Source organism: Sceloporus undulatus, chromosome 1 (genome assembly GCF_019175285.1).
Source record: "Sceloporus undulatus isolate JIND9_A2432 ecotype Alabama chromosome 1, SceUnd_v1.1, whole genome shotgun sequence".
Classification (NCBI taxonomy): Eukaryota; Metazoa; Chordata; class Lepidosauria; order Squamata; family Phrynosomatidae; genus Sceloporus; species Sceloporus undulatus.
Window position 1 is genome coordinate 74530818 of NC_056522.1, and position 13698 is coordinate 74544515.

At 39.2% G+C, this 13698-nt stretch overlaps 1 protein-coding gene across 1 annotated transcript in view; it reads right to left on the bottom strand.

Moving 5' to 3' along the window:
- AFDN (afadin, adherens junction formation factor) overlaps window positions 1-13698 on the bottom strand; it is a 131885-nt gene that overhangs the window by 87216 nt on the left and 30971 nt on the right. Inside the window, 5 exon segments of the mRNA XM_042456793.1 lie at window positions 800-957; window positions 2304-2464; window positions 4370-4530; window positions 5753-5865; window positions 12488-12683. Of these exon segments, the coding sequence (XP_042312727.1) occupies window positions 800-957; window positions 2304-2464; window positions 4370-4530; window positions 5753-5865; window positions 12488-12683 (789 nt within the window).

Consider the following 13698-nt stretch of genomic DNA (forward strand, 5'->3'; position numbering starts at 1 on the left):
ACCTCTCTCTTGTCTGGATTATGTTTCAATTTGTTTGACCTCATCCAATCCATTACTGACATCAGACACTGGTTCAGCACAGAGACAGCTTCCTTAGAATCAGATGGAAAGCAGAGATATAGAGGCGAGCCCCTCTCTGACCCAGGAAGCCTCCTTTTAACCATCCATTAAGAAGCCAAGCCCTTCCTCCAGTCCATCTGCCCTGGTCCAGGCCTCGGAGGTGGAGAAGATCTGCTGGACCTGATCCTATTCCCCACCACCACTCCCTTCTCCTTTTGTGTCGTGTCTTTTTAGATTGTAAGCCTGAGGGCAGGGAACCATCTGACTAAAAGATTGTATGTTCAGCGCTGTGTAAATTTACAGCGCTTTATAAATAAAGGAGGATAATAATAATAATAATAATAATAATAATAATAATAATAATAATAATAATAATAATATAGTTGGGTGTCATCTGCATACTGGCTGCACCACACCCCAAAACTCCAGATGACCTCCCCCAATGGCTCCATATAGATGTTAAATCTCCATGTACTGGGAGGAAGACGGGATATAAATAAATAGAACAACAACAACATGAGGGACAGGACTGAACCCTGAGTGACCCCACAAGCCAATGGCCATGGGTGAAATAGGAGTCCCCTAACACCACCTTCTTGGCCCACCACTCCAGAAAAGACTGGAACCACTGCATAACAGTACCCCCATGTCCCGTCCCAGAAAAGTGGCTCAGAATGAAAACTGAGGTGTTTGAAAATTAACTATTTTGGAACTATTTTCTTTAATGTTATTCACTCACTCGAGCAATGCAGTAATCCTTAGGATTTTCCTTTTCCAGACCATACTTCTCTAGTGCTTCAATGACTGCAAAATCTGCAGTGTCTGTGGTAGACAGCAGGATTGTCTTGTACGGTATATTTGGCTTCAAACTGTCTGCATAAATCCTCAGTGTCCCACCTAAAACATACATCATATTTAATAGACATTATAAATTATGAGGTCTATACAGCCTGAGGAATTTTTTCTTTCTTTCATAAATGTCACCCAGCATACAATGAGAAATTCTTTAAAAACAATATACATCCTACCTCTTCCTCAGCACTGAGATCTAAGACAGTTCACAACATAGGATAACAAAATGGATACAACTTGAACCTTCCCTCAACTCAATTCCCTTCAACTCCTTTCAGCATTCTAAAATGCCCCCCAAGTGAACTCAGAGTCACTAACTCCTGCTTTTGATATCTATTACGTTATCTGCAGCTCCTCCCTCACAGTCAGCCCAAATCGTAATTGCCGGTTGGGAAACCAAGGGGGGGGGATACAGACGGGAGGCTCCATGCTGCCCGTTTTTGCCCCCTCATTGGTGTTGCACCAACGGCACAGTGCGGCACAGACACGCTCCCTAAAAAGAAGCTGCCTACAGCGGCTTCTTTTTAGGAGCGCCATAATGACGATGCTTCTGGCAAGTGCCATTTGGGCGCAAGGATGCCCATGCGTCATCATTGCACACCCCATGTGGACGGAGCTGCAGCAAGATGTCACACGGGTACTGGTAGTAGGGCTGGGCGCATATGAACATCCAGTCCTCCAGAGCCCTAAAATTGGCCACAGGCCGGCGCTTTGCACCAGTCTGTACTTGGCCTAAGTCTGCCCAGTGACTCCATCACACTTGCATACCCTCAAGATTTTTTCTACCTGTCCATTACTAAAACACATTCATTCTGGTAGCTCCATATATCTGATGACACTGGCTACAGATATATTTTTAAAAATCCTATTTTTGAAGGTGCTACATAGTATACTATTGTTTTTGTTGTGTCAGAACAGCTATTAACACAGCTAGCTCTTTGGAAAACTATTTTGGAGTCTTTGAAAGCAACTGAGGTTGAGTCTGTTTTAGGTTGCTGCTGCTGCTGCTGCTGCTGCTGCTTTAATCAAGTTATGGGCCTCTACTTGTAGGATTTTCCCCAATTGGGCAATATAACGTTTGTGTTGTGATTTAGAGTAGTTTGCTTTCCATAATAAATCCTTCCAAGAGCTAACAATATGAAATATATGAATATTTTATCTGTGCCTCTAGTGTTAGAACATGGTGTGCAATTTAGGAGAGTATACGCGTTATCTTTATCCTATAATCTAACTTAAAGCAAGTATCAATGCAATATATACTGGGATTTATAGTTCAAAAGCACTAATCTGAATTTTTCCTGGCAAGCCCAATGGAAGCCAGAGCAGATTCTAAAGCATCTACAAACTTTACTTATCCAATTCATTTGCTTGACTTTAAACGAAAACACTACCAGAATCCGGCCTGCCATCAGAACTCCGAAATTCTTGCATTCTCTTCTCTAATTTTTGCTGTCTTCGACGTTTCATAACCACTTCTGGATTGGATATGGTGCGAGTGAAACTGGTCTCAGGCATATCTTTGTACACCTCTGCTGCAAGACGAGAATTCTCACTGCCAAAAGTAATTTTAAAGAATAATCATATTTTTATGCAAACCTATTTTTATTTATGATGAGTGCTGTTACACTCAGTTATTAAGATTTTTTCAACACTACAGTATGTGCTCTCCTGCACCACCAACTCAAACAATGATATATCTTGTTGTAAACTATATATTAAAGGCCTGATGCAACTGAACCAACCAATAAAATTACCTGAATAGAAATATACTAAGGAAGGTTCTACAAGATACATTTTAAACTACTTCATGAGGATTGTAACAATCAGCAGTATTTTAAATTATGTGAGAAATCCTTTTTTAAAAAAAAAATACTGTCTGAGTACAGAAATAACTTTTATAGTTAAACTCACCAAAATATTTTTCTATTAAGAAATCAACATATTTTATATTAATAAAACACTATCAAACAGTAATTTCCATGAATAGAAAAAAGCCTGCTGATATGTTTTGTAGGAAAGCATAGTATCTGCTCTATCCACACCACCAGTGCTGGGATACAGCAGGGGAGAGAAACAGGGCCAAGCTGTGAGCTATAAAGAAAGTAGTCAAAAAGTTAAAATATACTCCTTTTGAATAAGCTTTAGTGGAAGGTGTGTGGAAAGAACTAAAACACAGTTGAAGAACAACTGAAGCCCTTGAGTGAACTGAAACAAAGTCAATTTTTAACCAGTAAAGTAATACACACTTTTTAATTATAAGCTTTGAAAACCAACTATAGTCAGCCCTTGGTATCTGCGGGGGACATGTTCCGGATGCCCCCACAGATACCAACAATCGCAAATGCTCAAGTCCCATTGTCCTCAATGGTGGTGCAGTCACATGGCCAAGCCACCATTGGGGACAGTGGGACTTTGCCACCCCAGCCATCCAAATCCCACCTCGCTGCCATCACCACAGTGGACAGCAGGGGGATGCTTCCTCCTCCCCCCACTCCTCTTCCTCCTCCCTCCTCCTGCCACTACTGCCACCTCTTCCTCCTCCTCTTCTTTCCTTCCTCCTCCTCCTCCTCTTGCCACCACCTCCGCCTCTTCCTCCTCCTCTGCTGCCCCCCCGATACGAAGGGCCTACTGTACCAAAAGAGATACCATCATAAGCTCTTTCTGTAAATAAAAGTTATTTATTTTTTGTTCATGCTAGCAAGAATAGTAAAAACTTACAACAATAAAGACACTTATATCAGTGGAAGGACCAAGGGTTAGAGAGATAGTTCTGAGGTAAAAGAAGCCTCAAACTGTTTGTAATAAGACAGGAGAAGAAACCTGTGTAACTTTGTGGTGGTCACATAATTTGGTGCCAATCAGTGGGATCCGAAAGACACAGTGTGGTGGGATCTGAGAGACCCAGTGTAAAGGGATCTGAAAGATCTAGTATGAGAGATCTGGCCTTCACAATCATATTGACAGATTATACTACAAATTATATTACAAATTTCTCCATATATATACATAATATACAAGGCGCTGGATTCAGAGAGGCACAGAGATAGATGATTTCATACAACAGAGATAAATCACTTTGTACCCACCTCTCCATGTAGCAGCCATATGTTTCACCTAAAAATTTGTTCTAGGAGGTTGTATAACTCCCTAAAATGGTGTGGGATGAAGACTAGGGGCTATAGCAGTGGTGAGTGGTGAAGGTGGGAGAAATTTTGACCTGGAATATTTTTTACATGAGGGAAGTATTGTAAGCCGCTCTGATAGCCTTTTGGCTGAAGAGCGGAGTATAAGTACTATAAATAAATAAATAAAATTATGTGACAAGAGCACTCCTAAAGGAAGCATAATAATAATAAAAAAAAATAATCTAATATTTTGGGAGATTTATTCCCAATGTACAGATTACAGATTCAATGTACAGATTAGCCGTCCTATCAGCCAATAAAAAGAGACTTACATATCATCCCCATGAAATGGTCCATCATTGTCTAAAGCTTGCCGCAATGCTTCTTTTTCTCGCCTCTTTTTTTCTTTCTTTTCCTTCTTTGACAGAGTCCGCTTGAAGTTCTGGATTACTCCTTCTTTCTCTTGTTTTTCAGGGCCATTGCTTTGAGCTTTCTGAAATAAGTCATATTTAATATTGCAGTTTATTACAAATCTAATCATGTTAGCTTCCATATTAAATGGGTCTTAATTTAACCCCAAGTATTAAAAATGAAAAAAAAATTACAATTTATATTTTTGACTGAGAACAAATCAAATATACAGTCAGGGGGGTTGGAATTTAGTTAGTTAGTTAGTTAGTTAGTTAGTTATAGGAAACATACACATGTGCAGCATCGCATTCAGAGAAGAAGTGTGGAACTTAAAGGCCCGCTCCAACCTGTATACAGTCTTTATGTTAGCACACTTGCTGAAAGGGGAAAAACACACCAGAAATACCAGAAATCTCTGTTTGTTCCATGCTTCCATTGTAATCCCCAACTACATAAAAACTAGATGATTTCAGTAACATGTGAAAAGGACAAAATTGATTTATTATAAACAACAAACCAGCTTACTTCACATTCAAAACAGAACTAAAAACAGTGTGAGATGCTTTTTAAACCTGAGTTTTTTCTTCCCATATTCAGATAATATATAAAAACCACTTTCCAACAGCAATCTGTATTATGGAAGCTGTATTATGGAAGACTGAGCTAACTATGAACAAGGACAGAAAAATACATTTAAATGTTCTGATGTGCCACACTACTTTCTTTCTAAACTTGATATCAAAGAACCAAGAGCAATTTAAGGAAGAAAAAAGGATACACATCTTTCACATGGATATATCATACACATAAATACCATGTGAAATCCATCGCTACTGATTCTCCACAAGTTTGGAATTATTCAGCCAACTACCAACGCAACAATGTTTGAGCTGAAAGCTCACCTACAGCAAGGAATATTTGAAACAGTTTAACTTAATTTGTTAAGTTAATTTTCCAAATCACAGCAGCCAAAGCAACTGGAACAACTAGTTTAATTCTATTTTAATATGACCTTTGTATTTTTTAACTATATTCTACTTGTTCTAAATTTTAAGCTGTCTTGAGTCAACAAGAACTACTAGAACAGATCCAAACTCCACTGCCTGACAAGGACTACAATTACAACCAAGCAGATCAAACATCTAATGAAACACACCATGGGCTATTCAATGGTAAACCGTTATGCAAAATTCTGTATGTATGTACCCACAAGATATTTCTAGATTTGTTTTAATACACAAGAAAGGTGATTATCAAAATTTACAAAATTATCTAAAAATATATATTTGGACTCTTTTTTTTACCTTTGGAGGAAGTGCATCATTTTCATTTTTAAGTACAAATCTTCCCTCTCGATCATCTTTGTTCCAATTTAATTGTACAACAAGAGGTTTCTCATCTGTGTCCAATCTTCTTTCTTCTTCAAAATAAGAGAAATATGCATAACTAATGGTTACTTACATTTCATAACCACTGTAATGTATTTTACCTGTTAACTACACAGAAGTAACAAAATAACATTGCAAACAGATTCGTGATTGTTCTGCAGAGATGGAAAACTACATGAGATCTTTTTCAGTTTATGATGGGTGAATGTGTATTACTGGCTACTGTAGATCAGCAAACAAGACAAACAGTACCCAGTTTTATCACATTAAGTTGCTGTCAACATAGCAAAGATGCCCGCCCCCCTTGCTTGAATCCAAAACCTCCACTATTCTCTAACTTATCAGAAGTTCTATACCTTCATATTGAAGGAGTAAAGCATCTGAAGACCTTGCAAATTAAAAAAACTCAAAAAAAACCAAAACACCAAATGTTATCTAAAAGTACTGTTTCCTCCAACAATAGCTGTTCAAGGATCAAGTATGAACTTCTAGTGGCTGTAGTATGAATGACAGAATACACCACACAAAGGCTCCTGGTAAGTAAGAGGAGGACCTGTATCCAGCCCCAGTATTTATCAAAAGTTTTTATGTACCACCAGTGTAAGAGGTGGCACACTCAAGAAGTTAGTACAGTACAGTCGACCTCTGTTATCCACTGGGGTTTGGTTCCAGGACTCCCTGTGGATGCTTATATAAAATGGCAAAATCAAGCTTTGTTATTTGGAATTTATATTTGTTTTGAATATTTTCAAGCTGTGAATGCTTGAATCTATGGATAAATAATGCATGGATACAGAGGGCCAACTGTACTGTCAAAGCCATTCATTTTTCTTTTGGCCATTCTTTTGTTAAAAAGTAAACAAGCAAGATGATGTAAAGTAACAAACAAAATATAATAAAAACTCAGATTTTAGAATCAATAACACATAATAAAAAGTTTAAACACTTTTTAATCAACATGCTATAACAGACACGTGCACACACACATAAAGATTAATTAGCATTGATCCATATAGAGATGTGAAGGCCTTCAATTTTTCCCCAAAAACCTCTTTTTCAAACTTTTTTTTTAAAAAATGAAATATTTTGTTTTATAAAATAAAATATTTTAGAGGTATTCATATGTTTACTTCCTTTTACCTCCACAATATATATCATGTAGATTTTTATGTAATACTATGTACAGCAGCATATGTTTGTCAATGTGTTATCTTCTGCTGGTATATGGATCACAAAGACTTGTATGCCACAAGGAATGTCCCAGAAATCATAGAGTGAGGTGAATGTCCAAAAAGGTGCTGCTGCACATTCACAACAAGCAGCCAGACATTTATGTATGGAAAAAGAATGATGTCTTGTTGACAAAGCCAAACAGTCACCATTGCCATGAACCTGGTAAATACCTAAGGAGTACTACACAGCCCCCCGATAATGGTAGGACACAGAAACAATACATATGCTCCCTCACTGCAAAACAGAGGAAATGCCTGTGAGACTGTCTGATCTGGAAATATGCATCTTTTTAGTCCAAACTGCAAATCAATCACCCTTTTACATCAGGAGAGGATGCAGCCAAGCTGAAACACCTAGGTTGAACACAGAAATCAATGTCTCAAAGATCCAAAACGGGATGCAACCCTCCATCCTTCTTGGTTATGATGAAATAGCAGGACAAGAACCCTCAATGCTCATGAGAAAATGGAACAAGCTAGATGGCTCCCTTGAGTAGCAGGGACTCCACTCTTCTTTTAATGTGTGTGAGGAAAGGCAATGTAATTAACCGATAAGTGGGGAGGGAGTCTCCCAGAACTCTGGAGCCTTTTGTGGGATGTTGGTAAGTGAGGTGGTATATAGATGTTCCTTTTCCTGAATTGCTGCTTGTACTGACTGACAGATGAGGCATTGTGTGCAGAAGATGAGGGCAGAGTGGCTTGTCTTTCCTGACATCCATTCCCTAGAGGCTATACTGTCCTAAACCAAGCAAGCTTGATGCCTGTGTTTTTTTTTTTCCTCTCTCTCTCTCTGTGTGTGTGTGTAAAAGGTTCCCAGTACAATTTGCAAGGTTTCTCTTTCCAGGAAAAAACCTCCCCATTTAACTCCACTTGCCTCTCTCCCCAGTCCGATCTGGAGGGTTCTCTTCCAATGGAAAAAACTCCCCCTTTAACACCACTTGCTTCTCTCTCCAGTCCAATCTGCAAAGTTTCTCTTCCCAGGGAAAAAACTCCCCATTTATACCATTTGCTTGTCTCCCCAGTCCTATCTGCAAGGCTTTTCTTCCCAGGGAAAAAAACACCACTGGCTTCCCTCCCCAGTCTGATTTCCAAGGCTTCTCTTCCCAGGGCAAAAACCCTCAATTAAACACCACTTGCTTCCCTTCTCAATCCAATGTTAACACCTCTCCTCTGACACCTGGGAATCGGAGTTAGGTAGTCGGGAGGGGTCCAGAGAAGGAAGAGGAGGGACGACGGAAGTGGTATTTCCCCCTTTCCATCCTTTGTTATAGCCCCCCTTAGTTTTACCCTCGACTTATCCATGGGTGGTATCAAACTCCATGATTTTGACCCTGAAACCTTCCCTCGACTTATACATGGGGTCAACTTGAACATGAATATATACTGTATGATACATTTGAAAAATACAGGTAAATACAGTTCAACCTGTGGGGTAAAGCCTCTTTCATTTATTAAGTGCAATTTTTAATTTGTCTTTTATTATGTGTCTCACAGGCCACTTCATTATTGCTGTTACTTCTCTTTACTTTTAATTGTATTCTGTACCACGGATGACGTCTGTGCTGAGTTGCATTTGGTTTTGTTTATTTTATTGAACTGAATCAGCATCTATAAAATTCTTGTACATTTTTATATGAAGATACAAGCTTTTGTGTGTTCTGATCTCTATTTCTTTATGATAGCTATAATTATGAAAAACTTTTAAAAAAATTGCCAGGTAGAGAAAAAAAACCAAATCTTACACTCTGTTACAGAAACAGAACAGAAGAGCCATGTTGGACCATATCAACAGTCTACCTTGGCCAGCATTCAGTTCACATGGTGGCGAATCAGGTTCACAGAAGCCCCACATGAAGGACCAAAGTACAATGACATCCCATGGCCCCAGTAACAGATATACATAGCCATAAGATTTTGGAGCTGGAAGTAATATACTGTATTTTCTAGCGTATAAGACTACTTTTTAACCCAGGAAAATCTTCTCAAAAGTCAGGAGTCGTCTTATACACCAGGTGTCGTTTTATAGGGCAGGTGCTGAAACCTCCGAGCCAGACTGGACAATCTGCAGTCACCGCATATGGTGGGGGAGCTCAAAAAACGGCCACGGCCGCATCCCCGCCATATGTGACGACCATATGAAAGCAGCAAGGGCGGCGATGTACAAATACAGTATAAGAAAATACACTCGTCAGGATTCGTGGAAAGAAGTGACTTAACATGGTCCTGATAATGAGGTGAGGGAGCACCTCACTGGGAAGGTGTAAGTGAAGGGCGGAGCAAGCTGCAGGCGTCCGGGACTCCCGGGGTATGGAAAAAAGAGCCGTGTTTGCGCTACTGCTCTGATAATCTTAGAGACAGGGAGAGCTGACCAATCCAAACAGGCTTTGTATACAACATGTTTTCCTGCTAAGTACCTGCATGTCATAAGCATTTGAATTAAAATTACCATATTGAAATTAAATCTGATTTTTTCCCCCTTTGGTGTGCATTGAAAGAGGGGTAGTCTTATACGGTGAGTATATCCCAAATTCTATATTTTAACTGGAAAAGTTAGGGGTCGTCTTATATGCCCAATTGTCTTATACACCGGAAAATACGGTACATCCATCATGACTAGCAGCCATTGACAGTTCCAACTCTCTTAGCCCTATTCAAACATTATTTAGCCTGAATACATTAAATACAGACCATAAGAGGCTGAATTTACATTACATGGAAAACTGTACTCTATATTAGACAAAGAGCTTCCATGTCTCCCCTTTGGACCATCATTTTCCACATGTACAGGGCTATGGAAACATACATGGAACGAATATCTTTAGTGTGCCCCTCCCTTCTCCTCTGCTCAGTATACACAGGTTTGATCATACTTGGGTAAGGATCACGGATTTGCCCAATCCCCTTTTAAACCTGTCCAGATTGGCAGTTACAATTATATCCAAGAAAGAATAGGAATCCTAGTAGGATTCTCAGAAACATAAGAAAAATGAAGACTCACAGGTTTCCACATACCTAGCCAGGAGAAAAATAATTTATTGTTCCATATTAAATTAATCTGCCTTGAAATTGTACTTGCTAGGAATAACAACTGAGTGGTGAGAAAACTATGTCTGAGATCCTGCATCAGGAAATGCAGCTATGGCTCTGAATGCTACCCTCCAAAACCTACCTTTTCAGCAGTACAGCCCCCTCTGTAGATCCATGTAGATGTCTGCTGCAGCCTATCCAGCTAAAGAGAGAGAGCAGGACATGTCTTTATTCATCCTCTCACTCTACGGCAACATGGCAATGACTATGTTGATAGGGTTGTGCTGCTGAAAGGGTAGGGTTTGGAGACACTTTTGGTCACTGACTGCATAGTGACCAGAAAAATGAACTGCAATGTCATAAGGCAGTTTTTTGACATAATAATTACTGAACAGCATGCTAGTCATTCTATCTTCAAGACCTACCAAGTAAATATCAGTTTCATGAAGTCTCCTCTGCAGCAAAATGAGGCCAGAGGGGATGGGTTTACACTATATAATTTTTATAATAATCGATCCTTTGATTAATCTTATATTCAGCAATCCTGTGTCTTTAGGAACTGCCTTTGGGCACTTCCTTGATGGAGCCACAACAGAAGACAAGGAGGAGAAAAGAAAAGGTAGAGAGAAAAAAACAAATGAATAGAGAGAATGCAGAAAGAGAATTCTAAGGAGAAAAGAAGATCAGGAACAATTTAAAAAACTGAAAAGAACATTAGACCAAGGGGCAAAGCAGACTGCCCCTTTGCAGCAGCTTGGAGGGCAGTGTCTGAGCATGGTGTTTAGATGCTGCATGCTCTGATCCTGGCCCCCAAGCTGGCATCACACTGCGGGCCTAACCACATGGTGGGCAGCTTTGCAGCGCTCTGATGATGCAGCATTTATATGCAGCAAGAGTGCTGCAAAGCTGCAGCAGCGACAGAAAAGCCGCCTTTTTTCCAGCGCAAAAAGGAGCGCTTCTTTTTACACCAGAAAAAAAGCTGGAGTGGAGCCGTGGTGCGCTGTTGCCCCGGCACCTAACTGGCTTTTTCAGAGGCAGCATGATGCCACTCCTCCTCCCAAAATAGAATTTTTACAAAGACATCTTCCAAATGAGGAAGGCGGCGGGTAGGAGAGAATGACTTCTTGTTAGAAGACAAAGTCTTAAAAGCTTCATCAACATATGTGGTTACTTATGAGCTAGTAGAAAAATTAAAACCCAGCATGGAAATCTTCTGCAAATTGCCAACTCTTCCAAACCATCCCCCCAAAAGGAAAAGGAAAAAAGCCAATGCTCAGTTTTATGAAATGCCACTGAGAAGACTTGGATCATCCCCACACACACCCTCCTTATAGATGAAGACTGTATCTGTGACCCCAATTTACAATTTCAGTGCCACATTCTAACCTGAGCCCTGACTAATCCCTGAACACATACTTTTCTAGAAAACAATGTGTTGATACTTACCATGAATAGCCATTCTTGGATGATCAAAGTAACAATTCACAACCACACAGGTTGTGAACTACTCCTCTGAGTCCCATACTTCATGAATACTTCATAAATGTTGAATAAAAATGTTTAAAATGGCTACATACTTTGTTGTAATAGATATATATTTATAAATAGTCAAAGAAAAAAATGGAATGGGAAGAAAACATTTCTAAAAAGAACCATGTACCTGTTCTATCTACTATCTTAATATGCCATCTACTTTTGTTTTGAAAACCATGACATAAGGCTCACTGTGGAGAGAAGCCCTCTCAGAACATGCTAGGCCCAGGCTGCACTCTGTTTAAGGAATTTCACATTTATAGGAGGTACTGGAATCACAAATGGGCACTAGAAATAAACTGAAACTGAAAAAAAGCTGGTATACCATGTTCTTTCACTCCTATTTCCATCAGGATATGAACTGCCATGTTCTGAACCAGATACAAATTCCTTTTAATTTTCTGAGCAATGTAATTAATCAGTACATCAGTATAAAGAGATTCAGATAATCAATGCCTGGACTGATGGATTTGTTTGTTGTTAACTGCCTTTGAGTCAACCATCAGCTAATTCTACAGGAGCAAAATAAGCACGTTTCCTAAAGAAAGCCTCCTCAGATAAACCTGCCATGATTTTCTATTGAACAAACCTGTTGGGGATTTCCACCACCCCTGAACCCACAATCTGTCTTACATTTTGAATCTTAATGTTCTGATTTTGTGAAGGTGTTAAGACTTTATTGTGTTCTTTTCTTTCAATTGTCAATGTGTAATGTGTCTCTGATTATCAACATCACATCAGATCAACATCAGTTTTTGTAAATAAAAGTAGCTTTATGGCTGAGCACCACTATACAATCTTTTAAGAGTTTTTTTCTCCCCCCCGCCTTAAACAAATATCCTAAAGAGAATACACTAACCTCCACTGACGTGAACTTCATAAAGTGAGTATTTAGGGGATGATAGCATTCGCATATCTGGCCGGAACTTCTCTGCAAGTGTTTCTATCACATCCTGTGTTGTTGCAGTGCTAGACACACGGATACACTTTGTTGCAAAATTTCCTGCTGCTTTGTCTTGAAAATAAAATCTCATAACACCATGGAATTCCAGGTCCTGTAATAAAATAAAAGGAAATGAGTAAAATTCTGCCCATTTTCTCATGTTGGTATTTATTTATACATTTCTCAACAGTTTGCCCCATCAACACACCAGGTTCTTGTCAAATATTCAACGCACACTAGCAGCATCTCATATAACCCAAGATATCAACATGTCTTTGTCTACAAGTACACCCCTTCCATTTCTCTCTCTGAACAAGCAAGCAAAGAAGCTAAGAAGTTAACTACAGTTTGGAATTCCATCACAGCTAGAAAATTATTATAAATGGCTCTGAAACAAGTCATGATGTGAAGCCACTCTTCCAAGTTTTTGTTTTTAATGTAATGCTAGAGGAACGTTCTTGGGAACATGTATATTTGGTCTATTTATTAGTCAGTTCTATGATAAATCCCATGTATAGAGAGTACTCATTCCTCCAAACATCTGTCAAATTATTCTCCATGTTAACACGTTGAACAGCTTAAGGTTTCAGACAAACTAGATCTTCCAGCCATGTTAAATCTGAAGATTTAAACAGCACTGTGGTTAGATCATAGATACCAGTGGAGAAGCTAAACAAGAGGACTCTAATCATTATAACTTGCAAGACTGAAAGATTTTTTGTGGAACCTTGTGGAACACTGTATACAACGAAAGAAAAGAATAATACTTATCTGATAGCCAAGGCTATCAGAGTGGTTTACAATTTCTCTGCCCTCAGGCTTACAATCTAAACAAGACAAGACACAAAAGGAGAAGGGAATGACAGTAGGGAAGGGGGAAAGTCTAGCAGATCTGCTCTCCCTCAGAGACCTGTTGGAGCTGGCTTGCCTTCCTCTCCCTCAAGATGGTGGATAGAGGGAGGGCTAATTAAAATTTTTAAATTAAGAGCTCATTGTTAAACAAAAAAGAGCTCATTTTTAAATGGAAAAGGCCTCATTTTTAAACGAAGAAACGTTTTTTAACAAAAAACACTGTAGTTGCCTTATTTTGTATTCTGGGTTATGAAAGATAGACGGTTATTCTCATA